At 44.7% G+C, this 15000-nt stretch overlaps 2 protein-coding genes across 9 annotated transcripts in view; one reads left to right on the plus strand and one right to left on the minus strand.

Annotated features, from left to right (window-relative positions):
• brd9 (bromodomain containing 9) overlaps nucleotides 1-14692 on the minus strand; it is a 17893-nt gene extending 3201 nt beyond the window's left edge. The window contains exons 1-13 of one of the 7 annotated variants that reach the window (XM_052514958.1): nucleotides 14543-14692; nucleotides 13864-14084; nucleotides 13457-13618; nucleotides 12817-12949; nucleotides 12356-12413; nucleotides 11406-11550; nucleotides 10575-10685; nucleotides 9232-9428; nucleotides 7590-7725; nucleotides 3538-3613; nucleotides 3180-3275; nucleotides 2238-2370; nucleotides 1729-1840 (exon numbers count right to left, since the gene is read on the minus strand). In XM_052514958.1, the coding sequence (XP_052370918.1) occupies nucleotides 1729-1840; nucleotides 2238-2370; nucleotides 3180-3275; nucleotides 3538-3613; nucleotides 7590-7725; nucleotides 9232-9428; nucleotides 10575-10685; nucleotides 11406-11550; nucleotides 12356-12413; nucleotides 12817-12949; nucleotides 13457-13618; nucleotides 13864-14084; nucleotides 14543-14591 (1629 nt within the window). In that variant the 5' untranslated portion in view covers nucleotides 14592-14692. Of the gene's footprint in view, nucleotides 1-1728; nucleotides 1841-2237; nucleotides 2371-3179; nucleotides 3276-3537; nucleotides 3614-7589; nucleotides 7726-9231; nucleotides 9429-10574; nucleotides 10686-11405; nucleotides 11551-12355; nucleotides 12414-12816; nucleotides 12953-13456; nucleotides 13619-13863; nucleotides 14085-14542 lie in introns of all 7 variants that reach the window. The other 6 variants (XM_052514962.1, XM_052514961.1, XM_052514960.1 and 3 more) reach the window with 6 other exon arrangements.
• The window catches only part of trip13 (thyroid hormone receptor interactor 13), a 19618-nt gene continuing 19265 nt past the window's right edge, over nucleotides 14648-15000 (plus strand). For both annotated transcript variants that reach the window (XR_008130176.1, XM_052514963.1), the window contains exon 1: nucleotides 14648-14784. The gene's annotated coding sequence lies outside the window, so the exon portion shown is untranslated. The remainder of the gene's footprint in view (nucleotides 14785-15000) is intronic.

Here is a 15000-nt window from a genome sequence, read left to right on the forward strand (position 1 = left end):
TTAACATAATGTATATATGCCCAGCTTCTACCACTAGTTAAAACTAGTTAACATAATGTATATATACCCAGCTTCTACCACTAGTTAAAACTAGTTAACATAATGTATATATACCCAGCTTCTATCACTAGTTAAAACTAGTTAACATAATGTATATATACCCAGCTTCTACCACTAGTTAAAACTAGTTAACATAATGTACATATGCCCAGCTTCTACCACTAGTTAAAACTAGTTATATACCCAGCTTCTACCACTAGTTAAAACTAGTTAACATAATGTACATATAGACCCAGCTTCTACCACTAGTTAAAACTAGTTAACATAATGTATATGCCCAGCTTCTACCACTAGTTAAAACTAGTTAACATAATGTATATATACCCAGCTTCTACCACTAGTTAAAACTAGTTAACATAATGTATATATACCCAGCTTCTACCACTAGTTAAAACTAGTTAACATAATGTATATATACCCAGCTTCTACCACTAGTTAAAACTAGTTAACATAATGTACATATGCCCAGCTTCTACCACTAGTTAAAAAAACACTTCTACCAGTTTATATACCCAGCTTCTACCACTAGTTAAAACTAGTTATATACCCAGCTTCTACCACTAGTTAAAACTAGTTAACATAATGTACATATAGACCCAGCTTCTACCACTAGTTAAAACTAGTTAACATAATGTATATATGCCCAGCTTCTACCACTAGTTAAAACTAGTTATATACCCAGCTTCTAACACTAGTTAAAACTAGTTAACATAATGTACATATAGACCCAGCTTCTACCACTAGTTAAAACTAGTTAACATAATGTACATATAGACCCAGCTTCTACCACTAGTTAAAACTAGTTAACATAATGTACATATAGACCCAGCTTCTACCACTAGTTAAAACTAGTTAACATAATGTACATATAGACCCAGCTTCTACCACTAGTTAAAACTAGTTAACATAATGTACATATAGACCCAGCTTCTACCACTAGTTAAAACTAGTTAACATAATGTACATATAGACCCAGCTTCTACCACTAGTCAAAACTAGTTAACATAATGTATATATACCCAGCTTCTACCACTAGTTAAAACTAGTTATATACCCAGCTTCTAACACTAGTTAAAACGAGTTAACATAATGTATATATACCCAGCTTCTACCACTAGTTAAAACTAGTTATATACCCAGCTTCTAACACTAGTTAAAACTAGTTAACATAATGTACATATTGACCCAGCTTCTACCACGAGTCAAAACTAGTTAACATAAAATTAGCAGGAAAAATAATCTATCTGTAAATACCCACGCAACACATGCCCCCTCTAACACAGGACTTACTGTCCCCCCCAGACGGGACCCCACGGTGTGCTTTAGGAAGTCATATGTGTGACTGCCCCCCAGACGGGACCCCCACGGTGTGCTTTAGGAAGTCATATGTGTGACTGCCCCCCCCCCCCAGACGGGACCCCCACGGTGTGCTTTAGGAAGTCATATGTGTGACTGTCCCCCCTCAGACGGGACCCCCACGTGTGCTTTAGGAAGTCATATGTGTGACTGCCCCCCCCCCCCAGACGGGACCCCCACGGTGTGCTTTAGGAAGTCATATGTGATGGTGCCCCCCCCCCCAGACGGCCCGGGTCTAAGGTAGAGCCCTAGATAGGGCATAGGGGGCCATTTGGGGCCCAGCCTGTATGAGTGTGTTAATGGGGTACAGACCTGTCTGATCTGGTAGACAGCCTTAGAGTGGTCCCCTGCAGTCATCTTATCCAGCAGCCCGTCAACCAAACGCTTAGTAACGTTCCCACAACCTTTAACAAACTCCTGAATACTGGAATGAGGAAGGAGACAGCATTTACACAGTATATACTACAACGTTAAGGCTTTCTCATACAGCACGTTAGATGTGCACAGCAGGAAGCAGGTGGTCCTTCTGTAGCTCAGTTGGTAGAGCATGGCGCTTGTAACGCCAGGGTAGTGGGTTCGATTCGGGACCACCCATACGTAGAATGTATGCACACATGACTGTAAGTCGCTTTGGATAAAAGCGTCTGCTAAATGGCATATATTATAGGAAGGGTAGCAAAATTGTGGTAAATTTCCCCCAAAATTCCCAGATTTCCCAGAAATCCCTGGATGTCCTTATTATTGCATCCTGATTCCAGGAACGGTCCAATGGGAACCCGGACTCCAGTAATGATACCAGTGCTGCTACAGCATCGACTAACCTGAGAGCACACTGCACCCCAGTCTCATCCCCGTAGGCTGAGTAGAGCAGGTCCATCTCATCAGGCAGCAGGTCTGGGTAGATGGAGTTGTTCTGCAGGGTCTGGGTGTTGTAGGTACTGCTCAGGAACGTCACTACACACACACACACACGACGAGCAGAAGAAGGAAGCCTTGGAATAAATTATCTCTCTCTCTCATCATAGCCAACATTATGAAAGACAGAATCTAGAACGTCTAAGCAGCAGGAGGTCCCATTGACTTTTTTACATGGTCAGGACATGTATCAAACGTGTTAGCTAACCGCTAAGCAGCAGGAGGTCACATTGACTTTTTTACATGGTCAGGACATGTATCAAACGTGTTAGCTAACCGCTAAGCAGCAGGAGGTCACATTGACTTTTTTACATGGTCAGGACATGTATCCAACGTGTTAGCTAACCGCTAAGCAGCAGGAGGTCCCATTGACTTTTTTACATGGTCAGGACATGTATCAAACGTGTTAGCTAACCGCTAAGCAGCAGGAGGTCCCATTGACTTTTTTACATGGTCAGGACATGTATCAAACGTGTTAGCTAACCGCTAAGCAGCAGGAGGTCACATTGACTTTTTTACATGGTCAGGACATGGTATCAAACGTGTTAGCTAACCGCTAAAGCGTGTTAGCTAAGCAGGAGGTCACATTGACTTTTTACATGGTCAGGACCGCTAAGCAGCAGGAGGTCACATTGACTTTTTTACATGGTCAGGACATGTATCAAACGTGTTAGCTAACCGCTAAGCAGCAGGAGGTCACATTGACTTTTTTACATGGTCAGGACATGTATCCAACGTGTTAGCTAACCGCTAAGCAGCAGGAGGTCACATTGACTTTTTTACATGGTCAGGACATGTATCCAACGTGTTAGCTAACCGCTAAGCAACTTTGTACTTTCTGTACATACCCTTGTGTCTCCTGTCATCTTTGAAACCCAGTGTTGTTAATCCAGGAAGGAGCTTATTGGACAGAGAGCTCAGGTCCACAGGGTGGGTCTCCTCCTCTGGGAAGCAGAGACAGAACAGGCCCTCTGTGTCACATGGTACAGAACACCTTGGACATTTATCTGATACAGTACATCTATACAGGTTCTATATCTGTGTCCCAAATGGCAGCCTATTCCCTATGTAGTGCACTACTTTTGACCAGGGTCCATTGGGTCCATAGGGCTCTGGTCGAAAGTAGTGTACTCTATAGGGAATAGGCTGCCGTTTGGGACTGTGAGTTTCCCACTGGATAATACCAGAGAAAAGTAGGGAACAAACCTTTTGCTTCTGGATTCAGCTGATTCACTACAGTGTACAACAGATTACCATCAGGCTCTTTCCTCAGGTAACCCATCTGAAAATACAGGAACACAAGAACCATGTGGTCACTGGGACACTAGAACCATGTGGTCACTGGGACACTAGAACCATGTGGTCACTGGGGCACTAGAACCATGTGGTCACTGGGCACTAGAACCATGTGGTCACTGGGACACTAGAACCATGTGGTCACTGGGGCACTAGAACCATGTGGTCACTGGGGCACTAGAACCATGTGGTCACTGGGACACTAGAACCATGTGGTCACCGGGGCACTAGAACCATGTGGTCACCGAGACACTAGAACCATGTGGTCACTGGGACACTAGAACCATGTGGTCACCGGGACACTAGAACCATGTGATCACTGGGGCACTAGAACCATGTGGTCAATGGGACACTAGAACTATGTGGTCACAGGGACACTAGAACCATGTGGTCACTGGGACACTAGAACCATGTGGTCACTGGGACACTAAAACCATGTGATCACTGGGGCACTAGAACCATGTGGTCACAGGGACACTAGAACCATGTGGTCACAGGGACACTAGAAACATGTGGTCACTGGGACACTAGAACCATGTGGTCACTGGGACACTAGAACCATGTGGTCACTGGGACACTAGAAACATGTGGTCACTGGGACACTAGAACCATGTGGTCACTGGTACACTAGAACCATGTGGTCACTGGTACACTAGAACCATGTGGTCACTGGTACACTAGAACCATGTGGTCACTGGGACACTAGAACCATGTGGTCACTGGTACACTAGAACCATGTGGTCACTGGTACACTAGAACCATGTGGTCACTGGTACACTAGAACCATGTGGTCACTGGGACACTAGAACCATGTGGTCACTGGGACACTAGAACCATGTGGTCACTGGTACACTAGAACCATGTGGTCACTAGGGCACTAGAACCATGTGGTCACTGGGACACTAGAACCATGTGGTCACTAGGGCACTAGAACCATGTGGTCACTAGGGCACTAGAACCATGTGGTCACTGGTACACTAGAACCATGTGGTCACTGGGACACTAGAACCATGTGGTCACTAGAAACCATGTGGAGACACTAGAACCATGGTGGTCTAGAACCATGTGGTCACTGGGACACTAGAACCATGTGGTCACTAGGGCACTAGAACCATGTGGTCACTGGGACACTAGAACCATGTGGTCACTAGGGCACTAGAACCATGTGGTCACTAGGGCACTAGAACCATGTGGTCACAGGGACACTGTGATTATTATTATTCGACCATGCTGGTCATTTATGAACATTTGAACATCTTGGCCATGTTCTGTTATAATCTCCACACGGTACAGCCAGAAGAGGACTGGCCAACCCTCATAGCCTGGTTCCTCTCTAGGTTTATAATCTCTACCCGGTACAGCCAGAAGAGGACTGGCCAACCCTCATAGCCTGGTTCCTCTCTAGGTTTATAATCTCTACCCGGTACAGCCAGAAGAGGACTGGCCAACCCTCATAGCCTGGTTCCTCTCTAGGTTTATAATCTCTACCCGGTACAGCCAGAAGAGGACTGGCCAACCCTCATAGCCTGGTTCCTCTCTAGGTTTATAATCTCTACCCGGTACAGCCAGAAGAGGACTGGCCACCCCACATAGCCTGGTTCCTCTCTAGGTTTATAATCTCCACACGGTACAGCCAGAAGAGGACTGGCCAACCCTCATAGCCTGGTTCCTCTCTAGGTTTCTTCCTAGGTTTTGGCCTTTCTAGGGAGTTTTTCCAAGCCACCGTGCTTCTACATCTGCATTGCTTGCTGTTTTAGGCTGGGTTTCTGTACATCACTTTGAGATATCAGCTGATGTAAGAAGGGCTATATAAATTAATTTGATTTGACACTGGGACACTAGAACCATGTCCACTTTAAATATCCATCTATTAAACCTGACTCAAAGCCAGGGATTCGAACCAGCAACCCTCCGCTTCTCTAACCTCTAGGCTAGCAGTCATATCTGATTAAAACACACTGTTGTATTGAGTACAGTACCTTGGACCTGGGCATATAGCAGCTGATCATTATGTACAGTGTTTATTTTTGATTTAACACTTTTTTGGTTACTACATGATTCCATATGTGTTATTTCATAGTTGATATCTTCACTATTATTCTACAATGTAGAAAACAGTAAAAAACTAAGAAAAACACACATAAAGAAACTTGGTAATGTGTACACTACCGGTTAAAGGTTTTACAACACCTACTCATTCAAGGGTTTTTCTTTATTTGTACCATTTTCTACATTGTAGAATAGTAGTGAAGACAACAACACTATGAAATAACACATATGGAATCCTGTAGTAACCCAAAAACGTGTTAAATAAAATCAACATATATTTTATATTTGAGATTCTTCAAGTAGCCACCCTTTGCCTTGATGACAGTTTTGCACACTCTTGGCATTCTCTCAACCAGCTTCATGAGGTAGCCACCTGGAATGTATTTCAATTAACAAGTGTGCCTTATTAAAAGTTCATTTGTGGAATTTATTTCCTTCTTAATATGTTTGAGGCAATCAGTTGTGTTGTGACAAGGTGGGGGGGTGGGGGGGCTATACAGAAGATAGCCCTATTTAGTAAAAGACCAAGTCCATATTAAGGCAAGAAAAGCTCAAATAAGCAAAGAGAAACGACAGTCCATCATTACTTTAAGACATGAAGGTCAATCAATATGGAAAATGTAAAGAACTTTGAAAGTTTCTTCAAGTGCAGTCGCAAAAACCATCAAGCGCTATGATGAAACTGGCTCTCATGAGGACCGCCACAGAAAAGCAAGACCCAGAGTTACCTCTGCTGCAGAGGATACGTTCATTAGAGTTACCAGTATCAGAAATTGCAGCCCAAATAAATGCTTCACAGAGTTCAAGTAACAGACACAACTGTTCAGAGGAGACTGTGAATCAGGCCTTCATGGTCGAATTTATGCAAAGAAACCACAACTAAAGGACACCAATAAGAAGAATAGACTTGCTTCGGCCAAGAAACACGAGCAATGGACATTAGACCGGTGGAAATTTGTCCTTTGGTCTGGAGTCCAAATTGGAGATTTTTGGTTCCAACCGCTGTGTCTTTGTGAGACGCCGTGTGGGTGAACTTATGATCTCCGCACGTGTATTTCCCACCGTGAAGCATGGAGGAGGAGGAGGAGGTGTTATGGTGTTGGTGAACGGATGATCTCCGCATGTGTATTTCCCACCGTGAAGCATGGAGGAGGAGGAGGAGGTGTTATGGTGTTGGTGAACGGATGATCTCTGCATGTGTATTTCCCACCGTGAAGCATGGAGGAGGAGGAGGAGGTGTTATGGTGTTGGTGAACGGATGATCTCTGCATGTGTATTTCCCACCGTAAAGCATGGAGGAGGAGGCGTTATGGTGTGGGGGTGCTTTGCTGGTGATACTGTCTGTGATTTATTTAGAATTCAAGGCACACTTAACCAGCATGGCTACCACAGCATTCTGCAGTGATACGCCATCCCATCTGGTTTTGGGCTTAGTGGGACTATCATTTGTTTTTCGACAGGACAATGACCCAACACACCTCCAGGTGGTGTAAGGGCTATTTTACCAAGAAGGAGAGTGATGGAGTGCTGCGCATCAGATGACCTGACCTCCACAATCACCCAACCTCAACTAAATTGAGATGGTTTGGGATGAGTCGGACCGCAGAGTGAAGGAAAAGCAGCCAACAAGTGCTCAGCATATATGGGAACTCCTTCAAGACTGTTGGAAAAGCATTCCAGGTGAAGCTGGTTGAGAGAATGCCAAGAGTGTCATCAAGGTAAAGGGTGGCTATTTGAAGACTATCAATTTGTTTAACACTTCCATATGTGTTACTTTATAGTTTTTATGTCTTCACTATTATTCTACAATGTAGAAAATAGTTTTTTAAAAATAAAGAAAAACCCTGGAATGAGTAAATGTGTCCAAACATTTGACTGGTACTATATATATATATATATATATATATACATACCTTGGAGTTGGGCATGTATCGGTTGATGCGGTCGTGTGCTTCATCTGCAGCGTGCTCCACCAGGGCCAGAACGTGTTCCTCCGCTGTGCTGTCAGTCAGGCTGCAGGCGTTCCCCTCTGGCTCATACAGGTAACTGCTGGGACCACAGAGATGCACACGGTCACTCCACAGATCACTGGTTAATACAGGTGACTGCTGGGACCACAGAGATGCACACGGTCACTCCACACATCACTGGTTAATACAGGTGACTGCTGGGACCACATTCTGCCACCCCTACAAAAATAGTCCCAGTAAGCAAAACTACGTTGAAAAGACGTCTAAAATAGGTATTTTTTTTCCTTTCCAGATGTTGAAGTTTAGGTTCTGAATAAAAGGTGATTTTCAGTTCTAAATGAAAGTTGAAAAGATGATTTCAATTATTTAATTAATAGACATATAATTTTGGGCCAAATCAAGGCTAGACCAGACCGGACAAAATCTGAAACAAACAGAAGTGTATGATGGGTTCAGAGTTGACCCGGATTGGACTAGAAGACACCGTCCGTGTAAATCAAGGCTAAATCAAAAGAAGACGTCGGTCCGTGCTTACTGAGGTACAGTGGCTTTATTCATCCTGATTCCTGTCACTAATCAACTTGTCTCTTTAAGCTCTGAATATCAGCTACTCAACTCCATCAGGAGGAGTTGTTATCCTGAGCCTATTTGCAGTGTGTTTACACAGCGGGAAATGCACAAGTACTTCATGTTTTCGCTATGATCAGCTCGTCGAAAAATTGATGGATACAAACTTGAAACCACTGATCATGACAATTTAGCCCACGGGATGAAACTCCTGGACAAAAGTTGTGAGCAGCCTGATTGTCCATTTGACTTTGACCTGTCCTGTTGTTAGGATGTGTTGTTTGTTAACATGTCGGCACTTTTCTATTTTGACGAGGCATCATTTAGGCTCTTTGATGGGAGAAACCTGTACGATAAAAAACGTTTCCATCTCATTACATTGTCATCCATTTTATCTCCATCCTGTAGGCTACAGAAAAGGACACCTACTCTTTCTATCTACATCTGTTACATGGTGGTAGATGACTTTATTGACAGGATGTTGGTGGTGTGCCGCAGCGACGCGTCTCTCCGACAGCACCCTGGAGAGGCGCGACAGGAATGGACAAGATAAATATTTTGAGTCTCTTCCTTTGTCAAAATGAGCACTGCTTATCATAGTGTGGCATCAGCTCTCACCTAAAAAGCCCTTAGGACACTGGCTGAGAGAAATTGTCATTATTTTGGGGCAGAATTATGTGTTGTTGTAAATGCGCCTTGGTTAGTTTAGCTCAGAAATTGCTAAACTCATAGGCGGCTGCCTAATCCTGCCTACTGAGCGGGCCGGCCCTGGCTGGGACCACAGAGATACACACTGTTACTCTACAGTTCCTGGTTATGTTGCATGTTGGATGGAACATGTAGGATACACGAGTCCTACAATGAGCACCATACAGCAGTGGTTTATGGGCCTCGTCCATCACATTGTACCAAGCCCGGGATAACAGAAGGGAATGAAGTACACAGAGTACATGATGCATGAGACCAACATCTACCGAAGTCAAGACACTGGACTAGAGAGTAGGCCAGTCCATTCTACCTGATGACTTCCTTCATATCTTTGATGTCTTTGGGTTTCTTGGATTTCTTGGCCGACGCCGACTCCACGGGCATGGAGATGACCTCCGGAGGGGGCTCCTCAGACGCCAAGTCCTCGTCCCCTAAAATGGCCGCCTGCTGAGAGAAATCCATGTCCTGCATGAAAGACATGCTACGCTTCAGTGCTAACAGCCGCTCCTGTAAACAGAGCAGAGCCACAGAAAAGAGACCGAGAGAAAGAGAGAGAGAGAGAACCACAGAAAGAGAACCACAGGGGGAGAGTGATAGGATGGCTGGTGGGATGACTGGTGGGATGGCTGGTGGGATGGGATGGCTGGTGGGATGGCAGGATTGGAAAGAGAACCTGGTGGGATGGGATGGCTGGTGGGAAAGGGAATTGGCTTTGGGATGGCTCCATCTGACCTGGTGGGATGGCTGGTGGGATGGGACTCAGCCAGAGAGTGATGGGATGGCTGGTGGGGATGGACTGGTGGGATGGCTGGTGGGATGGGATGGCTGGTGGGATGGCAGGATTGGATGGCTGGTAGGATGACTGGTGGGATGGCTGGTGGGATGACTGGTGGGATGGCTGGTGGGATGGGATGGATATGTCTGGTAGGATGAGGATGGGATGGCTGGTGGGATGGATGTCAGGATGGGATGGCTGGTGGGATGACTGGTGGGATGGCTGGTGGGATGGTATGTCAGGATGGGATGGCTGGTGGGATGGGATGGTGGTGGGATGGCTGGTGGGATGGTATGTCAGGATGGGATGGCTGGTGGGATGGGATTGGCTGGTGGGATGGTGGTGGGATGGTATGTCAGGATGGGATGGCTGGTGGGATTGTCTGGTGAGATGGGATTGGCTGGTGGGATGGTGATGGAATGGGATGTCAGGATGGGATAGCTGGTGGGATGGCTGGTGGGATGGCTGAATGGGATGGTGATGGTGAGTCTTACTGCGATGGTGATGATTGTTAGGAGTGAAAACATTGATCAAACATCTTGAGTCACACGTCTGCCTTCTATCTGCTTAGTTGTTCTACAGTCTCCTGAATACTCCAATAAAGAAATATACAAGGACGTTACAGTGTGGTGTGTCTGAAGTAAAACCACACAGAGGCAAATCTGTTTCACAAAGCCAGAGAGGAAGAAGAATGACCAACATGTGAAACGACAGAGAGAGAACAGAAAAGGACAAGACAAGGGGAAACAGGACTCCACCAGCGAAGACATCCGTCACAGGAAAGGGAAATACATGGATGGGTTATGAACATCAGCACAACAAATCATACACTGACAATGAGGCCTCTATCCGCTCCTCGTAGAGACACTACTCATTACTTTGCTCATCATCTTGAAGCCAGTGTGCAGCAGTTTCTTGGCAGCCTTGTAGTAAACAGTCTCTGGGCGGTTATACACCATGGCATTATCACACATCAGCTTGAAGTCCGCCTGCAACAGAGGAAGCAACCGCTTTACAACAAGAAGCTCCCCGCCACTCAATTACAAATAGAAAACTGATACAAATACTTCAACACAAATATTTGTTTAATTGAAGCAAATAAATATCCTCCCTTTGAAAACACTATCAATGTTATGAATGTAACCATTATGTACAGCACACACATTCCACTTCCACAAGTTATATCAACGTGATAACGCCAAGGCTCTTTCACAATTCATCTTTCCCTGATTCCTTGTATCTTCTATCCTTGTCGCCTTCTTAAAATGCTCAAGGGGAGGCCCGTTAGACCTTCTCCTCCAATAAGGTTGAGAAAGAGGTGAGGAATCACTGAAAGACGTATTGAGATACATCTCAAAATGCTCAAGGGGAGGCCCGTTGGTCCTTCTCCTCCAATAAGGTTCAGAAAGAGGTGAGGAATCACTGAAAGACGTATTGAGATACATCTCAAAATGCTCAAGGGGAGGCCCGTTGGTCCTTCTCCTCCAATAAGGTTCAGAAAGAGGTGAGGAATCACTGAAAGACGTATTGAGATACATCTCAAAATGCTCAAGGGGAGGCCCGTTAGACCTTCTCCTCCAATAAGGTTGAGAAAGAGGTGAGGAATCACTGAAAGACGTATTGAGATACATCTCAAAATTCTAATCATGACAGTTCCTGTGATCTGTGGTGGACATATCACCATGTGGTCGCTTGTAGCATCACCTCACCTTGAACTCTGTGACGGTTTTGTACTCGTTGTCTGTGATCTTGTCGTTCATGGTGCTGAAATCCATGGGGTGTTTGATTATCACAGAGTAACCTGGAGCGATGGCGTCTGTCACTGGGAAAGTGAAGAACCCATGGGCATCCTTCCTGGAAAGACAAACAGAAGTCTTCGTACCGACTGAACTGACTTTCATGTCACCAACAGGACTAATCCAGAGATGGATCTGTGACTGAACACATTCACATGCACACAGTATTCCAGATAGTAGCTCATATCCCACTTCAGGTCTTATTCAGTGTAAGCTGTTTACATGCACACAGTATTCCAGATAGTAGCTCATATCCCACTTCAGGTCTTATTCAGGGTCTGTTTATCCCACTAGTAGCTCATATCCCACTTCAGGTCTTATTCGTGTAAGCTGTTTTGCGCACAGTATTCCAGATAGTAGCTCATATCCCACTTCAGGTCTTATTCAGTGTAAGCTGTTTACATGCACACAGTATTCCAGATAGTAGCTCATATCCCACTTCAGGTCTTATTCAGGGTAAGCTGTTTACATGCACACAGTATTCCAGATAGTAGCTCATATCCCACTTCAGGTCTTATTCAGTGTAAGCTGTTTACATGCACACAGTATTCCAGATAGTAGCTCATATCCCACTTCAGGTCTTATTCAGGGTAAGCTGTTTACATGCACCTTTGATATGTGAACCTGAACCTGACAGCACACAACATGAAAAACAACAGTAAACGGGATAAGATGTTGACATGCCGCAGTATCCCGTCTAAGATCAGCATATCCCAGGCATCTTATCCTGGTTTTTCATAACCAGGATACAAACTGATATGTTTATACGTGTCAACTCAAAAACAGAATAGTTGAGCATTTGGAATAATAACGGGATAATTGGTGTTCATGTAAACGTGGTCCATGTTGTCAGAGAGCCTTACCTCTGAAGCTGGCGCAGGAAGTGTTCTAGGAGCTGCTGTCGAGGGGTGCACTCACTCTCTGAGGGAAGAGACGATCACAACCTGTTTTACATGAGCCTTTAACACCTCAGATTACTATGGATGTACTGTGTATGTTATGATTAAGCAATAAGGCCAGAGGGGGTGTGGTATAAGACCAATGTACCACGGCTAAGGGCTGTTCTTACGCATGACACAATGCGGAGTGCCTGGATACAGCCCTTAACCGTGGTAACAAACCCCGAGGTGCCTTATTGCTATTACAAACGGGTTACCAACGGAATTAGAGCAGTAAAAATGAATATTGTATCATACCCGTGGTATACGTCTGATATAGCACAGCTGTCAGCCAATCAGCATTCAGGGCTGGAACCACCCAGCTTATAAATCAGTAATAACATGTGTAAAAACATAACAACACAAGAGAACAGGTATATTATTACCCGGGGCTGTCCTGCAAGCCCTGACAGGCCGGTCTCCTTGTTGCTCCACCTCTACCTTGATGTTGGGGTGAAACTGGTCCATCACCTCCGACTCCATCTCAGACCTCTCCCTCTTCCTCTTCTTCTCCTCCTGCTGCTGAGACAGACCCAACAGGAGTCAGTGACATGGTCCTCATTAAGCTACTGGAGATGGCCCTATGATCTCCTATCTATTATGATTAGGGTTAGTGTTACTGCTGCAAGTACAGTGTACAAATTAGTCATTATAATGCGTGCTAGACTGTAGCAAAGGCATTAATGTACAGTGTTGCCAAACACAAACCAGGAGGTCTCCAGTTCCACTATCTCCTGTAGGACCGGGAGGTCTCCAGTTCCACTATCTCCTGTAGGACCAGGAGGTCTCCAGTTCCACTATCTCCTGTAGGACCAGGAGGTCTCCAGTTCCACTATCTCCTGTAGGACCAGGAGGTTTCCCGACTATATGATCTCCAGGAAAACATTATAGGCTCTAGGGATCAAGTAAGCTTGCTGCAAGTAAACATTTCATAGGATGCTGTATAGTGTATACCATGTGTCTCCTGTACATACGACTAATTAAACTTGAAATTTGAGTAATTAAAACCCCAAAAACGTTTCTCACCTCAAAACTAATACCAATGTTTGGTATCTTTGGCAGCATGAAAGGCTCGACTGCCACACCAGTGTGACTGGGCACAACAGTGGGCAGGCCCACACCACTGGCAGAGGCAGTAGCAGCCTCTGATTCATTCTGCTCCCGCTCTCTCTTCTTCCTCTTCTCTTCCTGTCAAAGATTAAACATTCATTGATTGATTATTGTTTTTTTTGTCCTTAAATGACAACCTAGCTCACTTTATATCATGTTATATGGTATGCTTTATATGAAAGGTTAACTCCCAAGTTGCACCATATTCCCTTTATAGTGTGCCCACCTTCTGACCAAGGCCCATATGGGTCTGGCCAAAAGTAGTGCACTATATAGGGAATAGGGTGCCATTTGGGACAGACCCGTGTTCCCCTCATACTCACCTTCCGTCTTCTCCTCTCCTCATCATCTACATGTTTGTCTTTCTCCTTCTCAGACTTTTTCTTCTTCTTCTTCTTTTTGTCCTTGTGGCGCTCTCGTTCATGGTCTGACCTGTCGTCGTAGTAACTGGAGTCATGGCCGGAGCCTGAGAGTTCTGTGATCTCACTTCCTCCCACTTTGAGCACCAGCTTCAGCTGCTTCTCAAAAGGCTTGTCCTCACAGTCTGAAAACAGAGACCACATTTAGCTGAGTGATGGGTCATACCCAGTGCAAGATCAACAAGCATGATCGTCATCCTAGCAGAAGATGTGGTGTGTGCGTTACTCTGTAATAAGTGATGATAAACATTAGTTACCCATCACAAATATATATCTGCAGGGCAATGCTACCACTACGACAGGATAAACTGGCTGGCGTTAATGCCAATATTATGCATACTCAATCTTGATAAGACCTGATACACATCAGTCATAATATTCATTGATAATGCTTATGGCAGCAAGCAACATAAGTTGAGGAATAATAAACTACAACAGAAGTTGAGGAATAGTAAATTAGCACTAGCACTGTAGGACGATTCAGTCAGCTGGCCAGACAGTAGGATAACGTTAACTGCTAGCTAGCTAGGCTAGCAAAAAGGGACAAAGCCGGGCATTGAATTTGTTTTCTTTGCTCACTTACCATCAACTGTTCTCCACTCCGGCTTGTGCTTTTTATGCTTCTTCCCCATGTTTGTTGTGTTTAAATTAAGCGAAAGCGTCTGGTAATCAGGTATCTGTATCTAATAATTGTTTGCATTAAAATGCGATCCATACTCCGATAACCCGGAAGTACATTTCCCACAACAACGCGTCTACTTCAGGTTCAACAAAACTGCGCGCTAAATTCGAGTTACGTTCAGTCGATTCCGTACCAAACCGAAGGTAAGCAATTTTTGTGAAAACTTCTTGAATGAAAGCTTAACAAAAATAAATTACGATTCGTAATAGCTGTATTACTCACGCAATACTAGTAACATCCCTTGCTAGTGAGATCTAGCAACAGAATAAAGCGTGTCACTCTGCGACTTTAACTAGTAATGTTGGTGTAGCTAGCGAACATTAGCGAGGTAGCTAAATGCTGTGAGCTTGATGCTTTGC

The sequence above is a fragment of the Oncorhynchus keta genome, unplaced genomic scaffold (genome assembly GCF_023373465.1).
Source record: "Oncorhynchus keta strain PuntledgeMale-10-30-2019 unplaced genomic scaffold, Oket_V2 Un_scaffold_2042_pilon_pilon, whole genome shotgun sequence".
NCBI lineage: Eukaryota > Metazoa > Chordata > Actinopteri > Salmoniformes > Salmonidae > Oncorhynchus > Oncorhynchus keta.